At 37.7% G+C, this 19,422-nt stretch overlaps 1 protein-coding gene across 1 annotated transcript in view; it reads left to right on the forward strand.

The window, feature by feature from the left end:
- Nucleotides 1–4,813, forward strand: part of LOC139170318 (gamma-aminobutyric acid receptor subunit alpha-2) — a 302,125-nt gene extending 297,312 nt beyond the window's left edge. Inside the window, exon 10 of the mRNA XM_070757344.1 lies at nucleotides 4,502–4,813. Coding sequence (XP_070613445.1) covers nucleotides 4,502–4,813 — 312 coding nt within the window. The remainder of the gene's footprint in view (nucleotides 1–4,501) is intronic.
- The last annotated feature ends 14,609 nt before the right edge of the window (nucleotides 4,814–19,422 follow it).

Here is a 19,422-nt window from a genome sequence, read left to right on the forward strand (position 1 = left end):
ATTAGTGAAACCAAAGATATTTTGCTAAAATAATTTTGACTACGATATATTGAGCATGATCAATGAAGAGCTGTCATCGATTTATATAATCTTTTAATGTAATTGTACAGATTTTCATTTGACTAAAGCAAATGGTTTATTGTAAAAAATTGTTTCCATTTTCAGAGATGTTTGATCTTCGTAGAGGAATTCTATGTTTAAAATACATAAACATAATTCCTAAAAAAGCAATAACAAAAGCTCCAACGGTCCTTGGAAGAAGACAATTATCTAGCCCTCGACAGTCAGGCTACAGCACAGAAACTGCTTTGGTCGCACTGATGGATAATCTCTGGTGGGCCCAGGACAGGGGTTTATCCTTGATCTCTCAGTGGCTTTTGATACCATCAGCCATGGTATCCTTCTGCGCCGACTGGAGGAGTTGGGAATGGGAGGCACCGTTTTACAGTGGTTCTCCTCCTACTTCTCTAGTCAATCACAGTCGGTGTTAGTGGGGAGTCAGAGGTCAACTCCTAGGTCCCTACCTTGTGGGGTACCTCCGGAGTCAGTCCTCTCCTCCCTGCTGTTTAATATCTACATGAAACCACTGGGTGAGATCATCCAAGGGCATGGGGTAGTTATCACCAGTATGCTGATGATATTCAGCTATACATCTTCACCCTTTGTCCACAGTAGTGGAAGTAATGTGCCGGTGTCTGGAGGCTATCATGATCTGGATGGGTGCCAACAGGCTCAAGCTCAATTCAAAGAAGATGGAGTGGCTGTCAGTACTGCCTCCGAAGGACACATCCATCTGTCCGTCCATTATCCTGGGGAGGGGGGAATTGCTGGCCCCCTCAGAGAGGGTCCGCAACTTGGGCATCCTCTTCGATCCACAGCTGACTTCAGAACATCATCTTTCAGCTGTGGCGAGGGGGGCATTTGACCAGGTTTGCCTGGTGCACCAATTGTATTTGGACAGGGAGTCTTTGCTCACAGTCACTCATGCCCTTATCACCTCAAGGTTTGACTACTGCAATGCTCTCTACATGGGGCTACCTTTGAAGAGTGTTTGGAAACTTCAAATCGTCCAAAATGCAGCCGCGCGAGCGGTTATCAGCCTCCCAAGGCATACCCATATTTCACCATCACTCCACAGACTGCATTGGCTGCCAATTAATTTCCAGACACAATTCAAAGTGTTGGTTATGACCTACAAAGCCCTACATGGCATCGGGCCAGATTACCTCAGAGACTGCCTTCTGCCACACGAATCCCAGTGCCTGGTCAGGTCCCACAGAGTCAGCCTCCTCAGGGTCCCGTCAACCAGACAATGTCGTTTGGCAGGGCCCAAGGGAAGAACCTTCTCTGTGGGGGGGCCAGACCTCTGGAATCAGCTACCCCTGGAGATTCACACTGCCCCCACCCTTGCGTAAAAGTTTAAAGACCTATTTATGCCACCAGGCTTGGGGCCATTAGATTCTAGCCCCTTACCAATGAATGTCTTAGTACGTTTTGTGGAGTGAATGGTGATGAATGTTTTTAAATTATATTGGAGTTTTTAAAGTCATTTTAATCATATTAATTGGATTTTTAGATGTATTTGCTATGTTCTTTTGATATGTTGTGAGTTGCCCCGAGTCCTCGGAGAGGGACGGCATACAAATCTAATCAATCAATCAATCAATCAATCAATCAATAGTAATAATAATGATGATCCATTTGAATAAAACACTTGATGTTTTCAATTAGAAATAAATGAAGAAGGCCTATTTCATTTAGGGATATGAAAATGTTCCTATAAGAGGTTATAGTGATGGATATGAATGGGGAAAAAACAAGGATAAATGACAGGGTTCTCACTAAATAGATCAATAGCAAGCAAAACTCCAAGGCAGGTATAATCCTTAAAGAATAGCTTTATTGGAAATACAGTGGTACCTCTACTTAAGAATTTAATTTGTTCCGTGACCAGGTTGTTAAGTAGAAAAGTTTGTAAGTAGAAGCAATTTTTCCCATAGGAATCAATGTAAAATGTAATATGTGCAAATACATTAGGAAAGAAATAAAAGCTCAGCATTTGGGTGGGAGAAGGAAGAAGAGGAGGAGGACAGTCGTTGCCCAGAGCGAAGGGAGCATTTCTTTAGGCACCACCGAAAGGCTCCTCCGGCAGCCCAGAAAAGCCCAACATAGCTGGGATTAAAGGGGGAATGGCAGGAAATTGGCCTGGCCTTCGTGCTGCTCTAAAATTTCCTGGGAAATTTTTCCGGGCTCAGGTTCTTAAGTAGAAAATGTTTCTTTAGAAGAGGCAAAAAAATCTTGAAAACCTGGTTTTTATCTAGAAAAGGTCTTAAGTAGAGGCGTTCTTAAGTAGAGGTACCACTGTATCATATTGGCAGATAACTGGTGAAAACCGACTCTGAAGGGTTCCTTGATTTTCACCGAATTAAAAGAAAAACTTTTTTTCCTCAACCCAAACAGTCACATGGACCAATCAAGGCAGTGTCTGCTGGTCAGGTGACATCACTCCTCCTTCCTGCAACCAGGTGTGAGAACCTCCTTGGTTCATAAGAGAAACTATTTTATTTTGACTTCACAACCACAGTTAGCTCTAATCCCCTTACCCTATTCCTCAGTTCCAGTGTAGCAGCACTGAAGCTCCAAGATGACTTCAGCCTGGTCAACTTCAGAATTGACAATAAGGACTTTGGCAAGTTATCCTAAAGCAAGGGTATCAAACTCCTAGTCCACTGGCCAGATGCATCACACACTAGCCGCACCCACGCCCAGTTTAGTGAAGGGGGGGAAAGTCATAAGTCATGTGATACCATGAGTTTAACACCATTTCCTAGAGCAAATGAGTCAATGACAAAGGAATAGTGTTGATACACAGACTGTACAGAGGAGAAAATAAGGGTGGTGTGATGTCCACCACCCTGCTCACTCATTAAAATGCCTCTGAAAATCCTCTTGCTTTAACCACAACCTTGAACAAACCAAAACATTTGGGTTTTCTTTCTCGAGATCAGTGATGGTATTCAGCCAGTTCTATCCAGATCAGGCCAATTGGTAGCCCCGCCCCCTCACCCGGGCATAAGCATGTTGCATTTTTGTCACGCTGCGCATGCGCAGAAGGCTTTTTCCATGCACAGACGAGGCATGTGAGAAAAATAAACTAGATTTCTAAGATCGCTAAAAGGGTATTTTTAATTATTTGGCACCTGCAGTTCTTAAAAATAATTTTCCTCTTTTAAAAAGTCCACTTTTAGTGCTAAAATGGTTATGCTGTTTTGAAAAGATTTTTTTTGCTTCTACAAATACCATTGTATGCACAAGGAACTTGAGAAAATGAAAAAAAAGTTATCAGTTACATAGCAATAAGAAGACAGAAGCATTCTTAACATGCTAGTAAAACTATAGCTGAGGTGGAGTTTAAGTGAATAAACTGCAATTCAAGTAAAAGTATGGGATAATTGTGAGTGAAAGCATAAAAGAGAAGATGAAAATTGAACTACTGAATTTGGATTTTGTATTATTTATCTGCTAACATAAATACCAGAGCATTGATGCCCTTTTGGGGTGGGAAATTCCATGTCACTAACCTGTGGCTTATAAACTAAAATTTAAAAGTAAAAGGGAAAAGGAAGTACCCAAGGATTAATTCTGACTTTTCATTAATTTGTGACATTAACTGTCACATGACTGTTTTAGAATTATGCAGATAGCTCAATTCCAGTTAACTTGTTGGTCTGTCCATTCTTCCTCACAACCAATTTGTTTCAAGGGCTTTAGTAGAAGGGGTCCAAAAAGTAATAAGCAAAGAAACCAGATAACGTTTATTCTGCCATATCTCTAAAAGAGCTTTGACCAGCCTTGGAAAACTAAACAGGTTCAAACCTAGTTAGTAAAAGAGGGACTGCCAGGAAATTTTAGAGATGGGAAATTTGAAAAACATCCTGGAACAAAGCAATTCTAACTGTTTCTATATTGTGCTGTTCTTAATAGTGAACAACACAATATAAGAAAGAAGTGTATTTCTCATCACTGCAGTTACTGGTTACCTTGACCATAATGTGCATTTCAGATTTTCTAACTTAGCCCTTTTCTTGAAGTTTGACAACAAATAATATATCTATGCAGATTGAATACTGAAAATGTATGATATTTTCCCCATATCTAGATATTGCAAAATAATTTGCTTTATAAAATAATAAATACAGATATTCTGCCCACTTGCATAAGAGTTGGTTTACATTGAAGCATAGGTACAGAAACTTCCTATTTGGTCAGCATGAAAACAGCATTACTCCATCACAGTGAAGAAAATGAACCATGTCACCATTGAAGATTCACACATAGGTTTACATGGCCTTTATCAAAAGTTGGAAAAGTTTTCTACAATGGCAGTATCATAGTCAACGAGGTCAATCTGAGTCACATTATTGTTAATTGAATGAAGTAGATAGTATTATTGGTGGAGAATTGTTCCAATTTATTTAATATTAATATTATCTTTTAACAGAAAAAAGAAAAGGCCTCGGTCATTAAGAAAAACAATGCCTACGCAGTAGCCGTTGCCAATTATGGACCAAACATCACGAAGGATTCTGTTCTCCCCACTATCTCCAAGAGTGCTACCACTACTTCAGAACCCCACAAAGTCAAACCAGAAACCAAACCACAAGAAGCAAAGAAAACCTTTAACAGTGTTAGCAAAATTGACAGAATGTCCAGAATAGTATTTCCAGTTTTATTTGGCACATTCAACTTGGTGTATTGGGCCACATATCTAAACAGGGAACCTGTCTTGCATGGGTTTGCACCCTCACACTAAAACCTTAACTTTATGCTGAGGGCATGTAACATCATTATGATCAAGTTGTTTTCCTATGTACAATATGACTAATAACTGCTAATCAGTGAACTAATATGTACAGGATGTATATAGATGTCATGTTTGTTTATCTCCAAAGGAGGTGCACAGAGTTTAGTCATGGGATCTGTAAGCAGATGGCACCAATGGCAATATATTCTGCTCTCCTATCTATGTGAGTTCTCCTAAATTTGGATTTAACTTTGCTGAATTATATTCATACAAACCATATATGGTCCTAAATAACTATTTAGTAATGCTATTTTTTTAATTTAAAGTTTAAGATATTTTTCTATGAGACAACTGATTCTATTAATGCAAAGAAGCTATCATTTAAAAAGAGAAGGGTTTTTTTTTAAAAAAGGAGTAATCTTAATAATTTATTAAAGTATCAGTGCCCATGTAAATATTATAGATATATAGTGAGCATAAGTACTCTCTCGTTAGCAATCATTAAGAATGTAAGTTATGCATAAAAGATTCAGAATGGCAGGGACAATAATTTCCTTTAACCAAGTTTTGACGTTGCTATTTATTGGCTTAGCCTATGGTGTGACTAGTGGTCTGCTGATAAACAAAAGGAGATAAATTTGGAAATTCCTTCCAACTATACAAGAAAATAATTGAATCCATACGCATTGCAGAAGATGTTGGCAACATGCATAAACAATGAGATATAAAACTAAACAACTAAGCATGTGTTGTTGGTTCCTGATTAGTTATATTAAGTAAGTAATTTATTTTAGTTATTTCTCTTCTTCTGTCTCCAGTGCATTCTGTATCAAGTGACTTCTATTGAATCATGATTTAAAAGCTGAAATAGGTAAATTGTGCAGAAGTTCAAAGAGAAGCAATATTAATTAATAAGACAACCTCCATATATTCAAGTCACTATTTTTGTAGATTGTTTCATTTCAACACCTTTTTGTGGCTCTTTTGGTTCTGAGATATATAGTTTATTATAGAGAAGATATTTTTATACCAACTGGGAGTTCAAAGTTGGAAGCCTATGTTTAAAGTCAACAGAGACTTAAACAGGATAAAATATAACCAGAAAATTTAACCCAACAAGAAGACTTATTTCTTCCCAGAGAGATATATCATATTTTGGGAGTATAAGACGCACCTTAGTTTTGGGGGAAGAAAACAAGGGAAAAACACATCTGCCTTTGTCTCCCAGCAATTTGCCTCCCAGCAAACAGCACAGATGATATATCCTGTTTGCTGTGTATTTCTGTGCGTGTGTGCTTGACCCATAGAAATAGCAAAGAATTGGAGAAATGTACATTATGGCAGTACAGTGATACCTTGTCTTACGGGACAAGGTTCGTAAGGTAACAATTTTGTAAGACGAAACATTGTTTCCCATAGGAATCAATGTAAAAGCAAATAATGTGTGCAAACCCATTAGGAAAATCCAAACTTTAAGGCTTAAAAAAAAGCGGCGGGGGGACAAAGTGAAGGCTAATGGAGTGGAGACAGACAGCAAGGAGAAGCGAGGAATGGAGGTCCTAACGAAAGCTAATGCTGCCCCAAATCTCTCCCAAAATCGCCCCTTCAAAACCTTCCTATTTTGCCACAAATTCCTCCAAAATTTGCCAGTCCAAAAGCTTCCTATCTTGCCCCCAATTCCTCCAAAAATCACCAGTCCAAAAGCTTCCTATCTTGCCCCCAATTCCTCCAAAAATCACCACTCCAAAAGCTTCCTACCTTGCCCCAAATTGCTTCTAAAATCGCCCCTCCAGCCACTTCCTATGCCACCCAAATCAAGGTCCTAACGAAGGCAAATGAAGTGAAGAAAGGCAGCAAGGAGAAACGAGGCATTTAGAAAAGAGAGGTGAGTTTGGAAGACTTTGGAAGTGATTTGGGGTGGCTTAGGAAGCTTTTAGAGGAGTGATTTTTGGAGGAATTGGGGGCAAAATAGGAAGCTTTTGGACTGGCAATTTTAGCAGCGAGATCAGGTGAAGGAAACAGCAGGGTAGGGGGGATTTTGGCAGCAGGATGGGGCGACTGCGGGGAGCAGAGGAAGCGGAGGGCTAGAGGGGAAAGTGGCAGGGAAATGGGGCAGCTCCTGCGTTCCCCATCTCAAGTGCAAGCAAAAGGGGGCGGGGAATTCCAGCGGGGAATTCCCATGCAAGCAAATGGGAAATCCCGGCGGTGACAGTAACAAGGCAGGGGAATCCCTTTGGCAGTCAGAGAGCGCATGTGCAGTACGAGAGTGCAGGCGCAGTAAGGGAGCCCACAAACCCGAGCTCAGATTCGTAAGACGGAAAAGGTTTTTAAGATGAGGCAAAAAAATCTTAAACCCCGGGTTAGTATCTCGAAAAGTTTGTATGACGAGGGTTCGTAAGACAAGGTATCACTGTATATTAATGCTAGCAAGTTTTCTTAAATGTACTCACACTAACTCCTCCCAGTTATTTAAATAGATGTACTCCAAATATGAGTAAGTCAGGGCTTAACTCAACGGCCTTATCTTAATATTAAACAGGACCACTGCTACATTTCATATTATACTTTCACAGGTCCTTTTAAAATTGATGTGACTTTCTGGAAGTATAGTTATTCTCTACTGTACAAGATAAGATACAATAGCACTGGGCCAGATCAAGCATTTATTTTAAAAAGCTTCATTTTTTTAAGTTGTCTAGAACAATAATAAAGCAGTCTTTAAAAATAAGTCTAATAATTTGAACATTCTATAGACATTTATAGTTACTGATTTACCTGCTTGCAGCAAACAACAAACAGCCAGTTTCAGCACAGTCTGATTAGTACAAGAAAATAAAATTCAGCCTTGCCTCTCCCTGCCAGTAATTTGCCTCCATGCAGCTTTAGTTTCACTTTCATTTTAGCACGTGGACTTGCCTGCAGCTTCAATCAATCAGCTGAGGGTAAGGAAGCAGATAATCAGTGGCTTCTGCTAATCAGTCTCCAGGCTGCTTGCTGCAAAGAGGTAAATTACTGGGAGGCAGAGACCAAAGGGTGGGGTTGGCTGGGTAGAGCTACATTCAGTGTATAAGATGCACCCAAGTTTTCACCCTCTTTTGGGGGATAAAAAGATGTGTCTTACTCCAGAAAATACAGTACTTGCTAATAGAAATGGAAAAAGCTATTGAAAATAGAACAGCGATATATACAGATAGCTTCAGACATCACTTCTGGAATGCATGGATATTTTTTAACATTAACATGAAGATTGGAAAGAGGTTCCTTGTCTGATAAATTTAATGATTTAACTTCTAAACAAAACTTCTCTATCTTGTCCTGCAGAATTATTTTTTCTCTCCTTTCATCCATTTTTTTCTGTTCCATTCATTCAATTTCTAACCCTTTTCATTTTTTTCTTATTGCTTCAAATATGCATGTATTGTGTGTGTACTTACACATTTCTTTAGGAAATGGGGACTCCTGCTTGAAGTGGGGGTTGGACTAGATCACTGTTTTTCAACCAGTGTGCTGTGCCGCGAAGCTCAGAGAGAAAGAAAGCAAGAGAGAGAGAGAAAACAAGAGAAAGAAAGAGAGAGAAAGAAAGCAAAAGAGAAAGAAAGCAAGAGAGAAAGAAAGCAAGAGAGAGAGAAAGAAAGCAAGAGAGAGAGAAAGAAAGAAAGAGAGAAAGAGCAAGAGAAAGAGAACAAGAGAGAAAGAAAGCAAGAAAGCAAGAGAGAGAGAAAACAAGAGAAAGAAAGAGAGAGAGAAAGAGAGAGAGAGAGAAAGAGAGTGAGGGAAGGAGAGAGAGAGAGAAAGACATAGAGGGAGGTAGGGAGGGAGAGAGAAAGAGAGCAAAAAAGAGGAAGGAAGGAAGAGAAAGAAAGAGGGATGGAGAGAGAGAGAGAAAGAAAGAGGAAGGAAGGGAGAGAAAGAGGGAGGGAGAAAGAAATAGAGTGAAGGGGAGGAAGAGAGAGAGAGAGAATTTTTTTGTCCAAACTTTTTTTTAGCGCCCCCCCCCCCCCCGCTCAATGTGCCCCAGGATTTCGTAAATGTAAAAAATGTGCTGCGACTCAAAAAAGGTTGAAAATCACTGGACTAGATGACCTACAAGGTCCCATCCAACTCTGTTACTCTGTTATCTCTCTTATCTCTATAAGAAAGTTTAGAGTTTGAACATGGTTGATATGTACTGATTAGAGTTCATATCAATAAATTTGGTACTTCATTTTACAGGAAGTTGATTTTAATCAGTAAGTAATACTTCAGGGTTTTTTTTAATGTTAACCTGTCCCTACAACACACACACACACACACACACACACACACACTATTGTACAATCTGTGACCTATTGGGTCATCATTTCAGAGAAACAGAATGACCACCAGCAAGTGGTGGTGGGAGCTCTGGGAGCAGGAGCAACGTTCAGCTTCCTGCTTGTTTTCCTATTACCTTTCATTTTAGAAAGCTGGCAGGAAGAAATGATGATTGCATAACTGTGGCTGGTAAATCATAACTTTACCAATTTTCAGTATTACAAGGATCATGCATTTTTGGATGCATTATTTAAGTTAGCTGATTCAAAATTGTTGCCCTGTGATGTATTGGTTCACCCAACTGAAGGTGACAAATAATCAGACTCAAGAATTTTACCAATCTATAGATATACACACAAACAGGAGAAACTGGCATTGTATGGTATTTTTGTCTGCATTTATAATATACTGTATTTTTCTAACTACATTTAGGGGTGAGTCTTCTTATATTCATATTTCAGGTAAATAGGATCCTTCAAATAAGCCATTCAGTATTAAAGATATAGTAGTAGCAGTAAGGTCAGTTTTCATTTTATTATTTGAAATAACTAGAAAAATATTTGTTTTCAACTAATTATATTTCTGAATTTTTGAAATGAGCAGCCTTGGAAATCATTTGCATTGATTGCTGTGCATATGACAATATGCCACTAATAGTATCAAGTGACTTCATTAATAAGCCTAAAACTGAATCCAAAGGTTGGCGCCAAAGGATGGATACAAACATTCACTTTCATATGAGGAACTTAACTTTTGCTCATGGAAAAGCTATTCTCAATCTCTAGAGTATTGCATGAGAACTGTGCAATTCAATCCAAAGATGTTCTTCCATTTATGCAACCACCTTCTGCATAATCTTGCTCAAGCAGAAGCATAAAAGCTATCATTACATTAGTAAGTGCTTCAACAAGCAGTATGTAGATCAGCCTAAATCATTTTCTTTCTGTATATTGATTCCTTTGGAGTCTGTTCAAGACCATGTTTTGTAGTCATGGTTTCATATCTGTAACATTAACCTATTCAACTATCCAATAATAAAAAAAATGTCTGACCCTTTTTTTAGATTACCATAAGAATTTCCAGTAACCTGATAGAAAAAGAAACTTGATCAGTCAATAGGGCATAATCTCATGGATAATTTGCTTGTCATAATGTCATAAGAAGCAACATTTTTCATTTTTACATATAAGTACAGTGGTACCTCTACTTAAGAATTTAATTCATTCCATGACCAGGTTCTTAAGTGGAAAATTTTGTAAGTAGAAGCAATTTTTCCCATAGGAATCAATGTAAAGGCAAATAATGCGTGCAAACCCATTAGGAAAGAAATAAAAGCTCAGAATTTGGGTGGGAGGAGGAGAAGGAAGAAGAGGAGAAAGACGGTCACTGCAGAAGGAAGAAGGTGAGGTGAAGGGAATCAAAAAAATTCAAAACTTTAAGGCTAAAGAAAAAAGAGGGGCGCCGAGGCGGTGAGGAGGAGCACGCGCCTCCCATACACTGCGCCCAAGAGAGAAACTCAGGTGGGCGAGAGGGGGGAACCTCCTGCTCCTTTGATCAAAAGGTGGCGGCTGCTGCTGCTGCTACCTGCTTCCTCTTCCTTCCCATGCTAAAGGGCTCCCATCTCTTCTCGCTTGCTTGCTTGCTTTGTAGCCGGCGCCTTTCCTTCACTGTGGTGACTCCTCGGTTTGGCTGAGACCGAGTTGATCTGGCTGTGGCAGAGTGCCCCATTTTGCCTTTCCACACCCAGATGCTCCGGGAGCCAACTCATGCCAGGTGTATGAGGGGCAGAGCGAGGGAGTCACCACAGCAAAGTGGTTTATTCCTTCTCCAAGTGCCCAGAGAAAGGAAAATGCTCCATTCACTCTGGGCTGCTAAAGCCTCCTTAAGTACCACCAAAGGGCTCCTCTGGCAGCCCAGAAAATCCCAACATAGCTGGGATTAAAGGGGGAATGGCAAGAAACTTGCCAGGCCTTTGTGCCTCTCTCAAATTTCCTGGGAAATATTTCTGGGCTCGGGTTCTTAAATAGAAAATGGTTCTTGAGAAGAGTCAAAAAAAATCTTGAACACCCGGTTCTTACCTAGAAAAGTTCTTAAGTAGAGGTACCACTGTATATGACTATCTATAGTAGAAGTAAACTATATGTGGTAGACAGTCATTAGGCAATTTTGAATATAAATCCATCTTGTAAATTTCAATTTTTATAACTTTCAAAAGAAATGCTAAATACCTAGAATATACAATACCTTTGGATACTGTTCAAGGAATTAAATACTTTGGTAACAAGATTTTTGTGCATTTTTTCCCAAGTAAAATTTCCATGAATTCTGATTTAAAAGCCTTCCTGCAAATATTTGTTTTTCAATGTTGGTTCCATAATGGTAGTTTGATTAATTAATTCATCACAAATTATTATTGCTGCTTCATTAATGTAAAACAACTTTTTTAAAAAATATTTTTTCTATGAAGTGGATTTTTTGTTTTGTTTGTAAAGAAAATTTTTTAATGCTTCATAAATACTTAAATACTTATGAAAACAAAACTGAAGCCTGTATTTACAATTTTTGTATTATATTTATTATGATCTATTAATTTTATCCTGAAACCTATCCCCAAAGCCCTTATAAACAATATCATCACTGATAATTATTTATATTTTTAAATTTTTTATAGATTTGGTCAATCAAAAATATTTTATTCACATACCGGTATATATTAGCAGTTATTAGTTGATTTTTAAGGAAAAAAATACACCAGAATGATAGTGTCTTTATAGTAGAACTGTGTAGTTGTTTAATATTATTTATTGAAGTTTTGGAGAGTACTTGAACATAGTGCATAAGCTAGATATAGCGAAGTTTAATAATACTGTATATTTCTAAAGCAAATTTAACATTACTGTGTAGAAACTTATATGCGTGTGTGTTTGTATGTATGAGGTTAGAATGCAGTGTTTTGGCTGATTCTGCCCACTCCCAGGAAGTAAATCCTGACCATGGTTGATTCAGCTTTCCATCCTTCCAAGATTGGTAAAATGTGGACCCAGATTGTTGGGGACAATATGCTGACCATGTATACTACTTAGAGAGTGTTGTATATCAATAGCAATAGTCTAAGTGCTATTGCTATTGATATGTGTGTATGTATGTGTATATGTAGAGAGGTTGCAGTGGCTCAGTAGGCTAAGATGCTGAGCTTTCGATCAGTAGGGTTGGCAGTTTGACGGTTCAAATCCCTAGCACTGCATAAAGGAGTGAGCTCCTTTTTATTTGTCCCAGCTTCTGCCAACCTAGCAATTCCAAAGCATGTAAAATTAAAGTACAGTAATCCCTCGCTATACCACGCTTCACCAACTGCGGCTTCACTTCATCGCGGGTTTCTGATCTGAGGAAGTCGATCGGCAGATTTAAACAGCCAGCCAAACTCGATCGGCAGGTTTTTCAAAAAAAAAAATCTAAAATTGTAAATACTGTATTTAAATATTGTATCTAAAATAAATACTGTGTGGGAAGGGTTTATAAACACTTAAAACAATGAAAACTTACCAAACAATTACAATATAAATACTTAAATAAGTACTATCAGTCGATAAATTCCCCATTGCGGATTTCACCTATCGCGGCCAGGTCTGGAACATAACACCAGCGATAGGTGAGGGACTACTGTAGAACTATAGGGACAACTTTTGGTGGGAAGATAACAGTGTCCTTTGTGCCTTCAGCATTTAATCATGCCGGCCACATGACCACGGAGACTTGTACGAACCACGCTAGCTCTTCAGCTTTGAAATGGAGATGAGCACCACCCCCTAGAGTCAGGAACAACTAGCACATATGTGTGAGTTTACCTCTGTGTATATGTAAATAGACATACATATACATATTCTGTACATACATACATACATACATATATCTTCTAGTACCAGATCTTCTAGCATTTACTTTACAATCTTTGCTATATTTTCTACTGGAAGTAAGTTTGATTGAATTCAATAGGGTTTGTTCCCAGGAACTTAAACATATTACCCTAAACTAAAGACATTTCATGTAATAGAAAAAAGTGTAAAGGATGGAACCGTATTGCCCCATAAATTATTTATCTCCTCTAATAAATTGTCCTTTTAAATTAACAGTAGCTTATTTCAAACATGATTATAGAAAATCCTTGTTTTTCTATCTGTTCATATATAATAACATTCATATATAAAATGTTGACCGCATAGTAAACTGCCTGCCTGATGCAAAGGTTCCGAATATCACGAGGCATCTAGACAGGATGATAGATACTGCTGAGGTGAAGCCAACTGTTGTGGTACATGTCGGTACCAATGACATTGGGAAAGCTAAGCGGAAGGTGCTGGAAGCCAAATTTAGGTTGCTAGGTAGAAAATTAAAGTCCAGGACCCCCAAGATTGCATTCTCAGAAATTCTACCTGTTCCTAGACAGGCAGAGCTCAGGAGCTTCAATGTGTGGATGGGGCAGTGGTGTCCAGAGGAAGGGTTTAGATTCATTAGGAACTGGGAAACATTTTGGGACAAGCCACACCTGTACAAAAGGGACGGGTTACACTTGAACCATAATGGAACCAGATTGCTGGCAATTAATATTAAAAAGGTTTCAGAGCAGCTTTTAAACTGATCCTTAGGGGCCTGTTGACAGGAGCTGGGCAGCTTCTGGTTCGAGAAGGCACACGGCCAACTATGGAGGTGGAAGTTATGCACACATTGGTGAGTCCACAGGAAAATTAAATTGTAATAGTCAAGCAGAAGGACATGATAGGCCATCTACAAATTCTATAGTCAAATTCTACAGTCAAAGTTGAAAGTGCACCAGAAAATTACATATAAATGTCTGTACACGAATGCTAGAAGTCTTCGAACAAAAATAAGGGAATTGGAATGCTTGGTGAAAGAAAATAATATTGATATTATTGGAATAACAGAAACCTGGTGGACAGAAGAAAACCAAGGACACAAGGATTCCAGGTTACAAACTGTATAGGATGTACAGGAGAGGGAGAAATGATGATGGTGTGGCCTTGTACATAAATGAGGAGTTAGAATCTCATGAACTCGAAATTCAAGAAAATTCAAACTCACCCACAGAAACATTGTGGATAAAAATCGCAGGACAAGAAACTAATCTGACGTTAGGGATCTGCTATCGCCCTCCCAACCAAACTCCAGAGGCAGATTGCTATTTAGAAAATGAATTTAAGTAGACCTCAAAAAAAATAGGGTAGTCATAATGGGGGACTTCAACTATCCCCGAATAGATTGGGTAAATTCTTGTTCTACACATGAAAGAGAGACAATGTTCCTCGACATGTTACCTGATTATTCTCTTGAGCAGATGTTCATGGAATCAACCAGGGGAAAGTGGATCCTAGACTTGGTTCTAACTAATGTATAGGATTTGGTTCATGATGTCTTTGTAACCGAACCCATAGGAGCCAGCGATCACAACACAATAACCTTCAACTTAACCATGGATAGCAAATTGTCAGTGAAAACAAACACAGAGACCTTAAACTTTCATAGAGGGAATTTCACCAAAATGAGGAAAATAGTAAAGAAGAAACTAAAGGGAACAGTAAAAAAAAAGTCAAATCCCTCCAAAATGCTTGGAAACTGTTTAAAAAACTCAAATGCATTCCTAAAAGAAGAAAGAGGACTGGAAAGTCCAAGAGGATACCAGTATGGCTTACGAATGAGGTAAAGGAGGTTATTGGAAAGAAGAAAAACTCATTTAAGAAATGGAAGGACATTGCTGAGAGGCTAAATGAAGGGAATTGAAAATAAGTCAGTAAGTGTTGTATTGCCTCTGTACAAATCGATGGTGAGACCACACTTGGAGTACTGTGTACAGTCCTGGTCACCTCACCTCAAAAAGGATATAATGGAATTGGAAAAGGTGCAAAAAGGGGCAACAAGTATGATCAAGGAAATGGAGCACCTCCCTTATGAAACCAGGTTGCAACGCCTTGGTTTCTTTCAACCTTGAAAGACGGCGTTTAAGGGATGACTTGATCGAAGTGTATAAAATCATGCATGGGATAGAAAAGGTGGATAGAGAAAAAATATTTTCTCTGTTACACAATACTATGATGAGGGGACACTCCCTAAAGCTCATAGGTAAGAAATCGAGGACAAATAAAGGGAAATATTTCTTCATCCAGAGGGTCATTGATTTATGGAATTCACTTCCAGAAGAGGTTGTGACAGCTGTCAGCCTTGATAGCATAATGACTTCAAGGCAGGATTAGACAAATTCATGGATGCCAAGTGTATTTATGGTTATTGAAACGGATGTCCGTGTGCCGTCTCTATGTTGGTTGAGGCAGGCAGGATTCCCTTGAGTACCATTTGGTGGGGGTCAAGGGAAAGGGAGGGTTTTGTAAATTAGCAATTGGATCTCCAGTGCTATGCTATCCAGGTACAAATACATGTATGTATGTATATATGTAAATCAAATGTAAATACCACAATATAGACAGTTTTTACTTTTATTATTTTTGGACAAAGGGCTGCAACAACATAATTCTAAGGCAAAGCCCAAGTAACTGATTTGAATTGATTTGAATTCTTCTCTTCAAATGTTACCTATTTCAAATGTTACATCTGGGGTTAATTCTCAATCTGTGTTGTTCTTGGAAACCTGCAAACAAATTGCTAATAGTAGGAAAGGTAAAATAACTACCCTTTATTATCAGTGTCAACCTTCTGTTTGCTGCTCCAATGTTAATATTTTTGAGGCTTTCTGAGTGTGATGAAGTGTGAACAGTGGTGGGTTGCTTCCGGTTCTGCCCGGTTCTGTGAACCGGTAGCAGTGGTGGCAGCAGGCTCTGCCCGCCCACTCAGGATGCTTCTGCACAGTTACAGGTTTTAGAACCCACTACTGAGTGTGAAGCAGCATTTTCAAAAGATCCAATACAGTCTGATTAATCTGTTATTTTGTCCACACTGTTACTGGTACATGAAATCCTAGTAGAGAATCACAGGTGATAAGATCTTCTAAGTATGTAATATTTGAGTGTTCACAACCAGTCATGGTTCTTCTGTCACAAACTGCTCTGTGTTGTTATTTCTTATTAATTTTATAGAAAATGACAGATCATAGCACTACACAAGAGTTGGTCTTTAGAAGGAGAATGTGTTTTATAACCTAGATATTTTCTTAAAATTTGCTGTGATACCAGAGACTTCTTTCCCTTCCAACAAAAGCAGATCAGAAGCTTGCTTCCCAGAAATTAGAAAAGAGTGGAGCTTAGATACAATTAATGTATATAGTAGATATTCTTTGTGCTGTCTAGATTGATATATCAGGGCTGGAATTTCTTATTTTCAGGTAGGATATGACTGAACTATATTTCTCTAGATGAAATTCTTTTAAAACTTTGTGGAACAAATAGTCAAATAATCATGCATATTAGTGAGCTTTCAATAAACTTCATACATACTGTTATTACAATTCCATGCAACAATAATATAGTTGTTCTTTGCTTTTAACAATAAACTTGAATGAACTATCTAACTATATAATAATATCCTGATTTTAAAAATAAGGACACCTTGAGTCATGCTAGGTGTGTTATACCAAGCAAGTTATGTAGGTCCATTTGTTTCTGTTGCCTATGAAGTAGGATTGCATTTTAGTGGGTGTCACTAAAAACTACAAATAAGCTATGTATCATCCTATGTTCAGGTTAACAACTGACTATATTTTATAGGCATCACGGTCAACAATTTCAGTGCAATTATCTAGATCTGTCACTAACAGATCTAGATAATTGCACTGAAATTGTTGACCGTGATGCCTATAAAATATAGGTAGTTGTTAACCTGAACATAGGATGATACATAGCTTATTTGTAGTTTTCAAATAGTTCTGTTCAGTTAGTTCAGTTGTAGTTTCTCTAGTTTTCAGTTGCACTCATTCATGCTACTAACATTGAAGTCAGCCATCAGTATATGTGTTTTTAAAATTCAGGATTAAAACCTTTATCTTTCCTCTGTTTGCTATTCTAATTCTAGGTGGCTCTGAGTGCATACAATGCTCTACTTTTTGCTTTAGTTTTCATACTAAGTTTACAAAATTTGTACCCCATATTTGCAATATTATGATATTTTTTATATTAAGGGAATAATTAAAAACAATTTTGAGCGACTTTTGTATACTGGGCATGAGAAATATATTTCAATAATTATACTGCTGCAGACTTCAGATTGATGTCATGGCAAGAACAGCTGAAAAATAGTAGGCTTCACAAGCTCCCGAAATCCAACTGGTAACCACTGTCAGGAGACCCTAGGGGGTCATAGCCACCTTATAGGGACATTGAAGGAAGGAGAGGCACTTCACTGACCATGAAGAACTTGTAATTTTCTCATTAAGTCTGAAGCAAGCTCTCCCGAATGACAGCAGGGACAATGGCCATTTTTGGCAGTCACAAAGCTGGGACAACCGGGACCACAAGATTTGTGCTGGAACGGTTCATGGGCAGAGCATTGAAATTGGGTAAGATAATTACCAACTTTTACTCTAAAGACCCGATATAAATACAAGAATTTTAAAAGGAAACTCCCAAGCCTAAGCAAGCGGTGACCAAATACACAGAGGGGGAAATGAAAATTAAGAGGTAAAAGAAGCCCAAGGCAAGCTTTAAAACACAGAAAGATTGAAAGAAGCTTAAACAATTTGAAACATAATTTTTGGGAGAAACTGTCTTGTTTATTTGTATTTCTAACCCCCTGGATTTATCAGATAATCAGCTGTTTTTGACAGACAATTTAACATTGGACTTGGGAATAAGAGAGCCATCTCCTGGAAGAAGAGAAATACTATAGCATTATAGTTGCAGCATACTCAGTGAAAATAAATCCAATACACACAAAGTCAAATATACAGAATAGAAGTAATAACATCTGGATGATTGCATGACCTGTTAGAAGACAACTTGGATAATTTGATAATATTTAAAAAGTTTTTTTCTTTCCCTTTTGGAGATTTATAAACGGAACTGATTTGCAAATAACTAAACTTTATTAAAATTGGCTATTGGATTATGGACTTGAAAGATGGGAGAAATCTAGTGGATTTATTTGGATTTGGACTATTAATGTTATAGAACATTCTAGGAGGCAAACAAAAATGTGAGAAGAAAAGAGAAAAGAAGGAAAATTAAATAAGACTTTAACATTTGGAGATATATAATTGGAAAACTATAAGGCTGTAAATTATTAAGAATTTTAAAGATAAATTGAGGGGTTTGGGAGGTATAATTGCAGATTGATGAAATTTTATTAATCAGGAATTTTTAAATATTGACACGGAATTATAGAAATATACTTTTTATACTTTTTATCAAATTGTTATGAAATGGATTTACAGGGGACAATAGAGATATAAGAAGAAATATTTTTATGTTAAAAAATGTGTGTGAATCTATAAAGAACAATAAGGGGATTATTTAAAAACAGAAATGAATGTAGAAGTCATTGAGGGAAGAAGAGCACGATAATCAAGAAATAGATGAGAAATTGGAAAAAGCAGTAGAAGGGAAACATCAAAATGAGATGCAAGAAAAAAAATAGAAAAAGGATTAATAAGTAAGAGTCAACTAGATAGCCCCTCAAAGTTTATAATAGAACAGAGAGAAAAGAGAAAATCTCTTTTTAAAAAAGTCTTTTTACAGAAAAAGTTTGTTTTTTTCCTCCACATCAAAAACATAGATAACATACATCAAATACACTTTCAATAGAAATCAATATACATATATTGCCATTTAAAAACGATACAATAACCTAAGTTACATTCCAACTTTAATTTTATTATACAATCCATCTCAATCTTCCTTCTCTCTACTCTCCTATTTCCACTTCAGGTGGCTATTCCACCTCTAGTACCTACTTTCTTACACCTTGTCTCTTTCCTACTACCATCTCCTCCTCTTTCCTTCTTTCTTCTCTGCCTCTCCTTCTATTCTCTCTCCTTCCTCCTTTTTTCTTCTTTCTCTACCTCCCCTTCTACTTGCTCTCCTTTTTCTCTTTTCCTACTTTCTCTTACACCCTCTAAATTCTTCTCTGAATGGATAGCTTTACTTACAAAATGTTTTTCATATTATTTTTCTCCCTACTAAAAAAAACATATATCATATAGGTCAATTTAGTAAACATATATCATCTACTAAATACCATTAATACTACTTAGTTTCATATCTATTACCCTCAGTATATGTCATTAATCTATGCTGCCTCCTTTGTCTAATTTCATCACCTGGTTTACCCAAATAATTTCATTCTCCTTGCCTTCCGTAAGAGTCTTAAGA

This window comes from Erythrolamprus reginae, chromosome 7 (assembly GCF_031021105.1).
Source record: "Erythrolamprus reginae isolate rEryReg1 chromosome 7, rEryReg1.hap1, whole genome shotgun sequence".
Classification (NCBI taxonomy): Eukaryota; Metazoa; Chordata; class Lepidosauria; order Squamata; family Dipsadidae; genus Erythrolamprus; species Erythrolamprus reginae.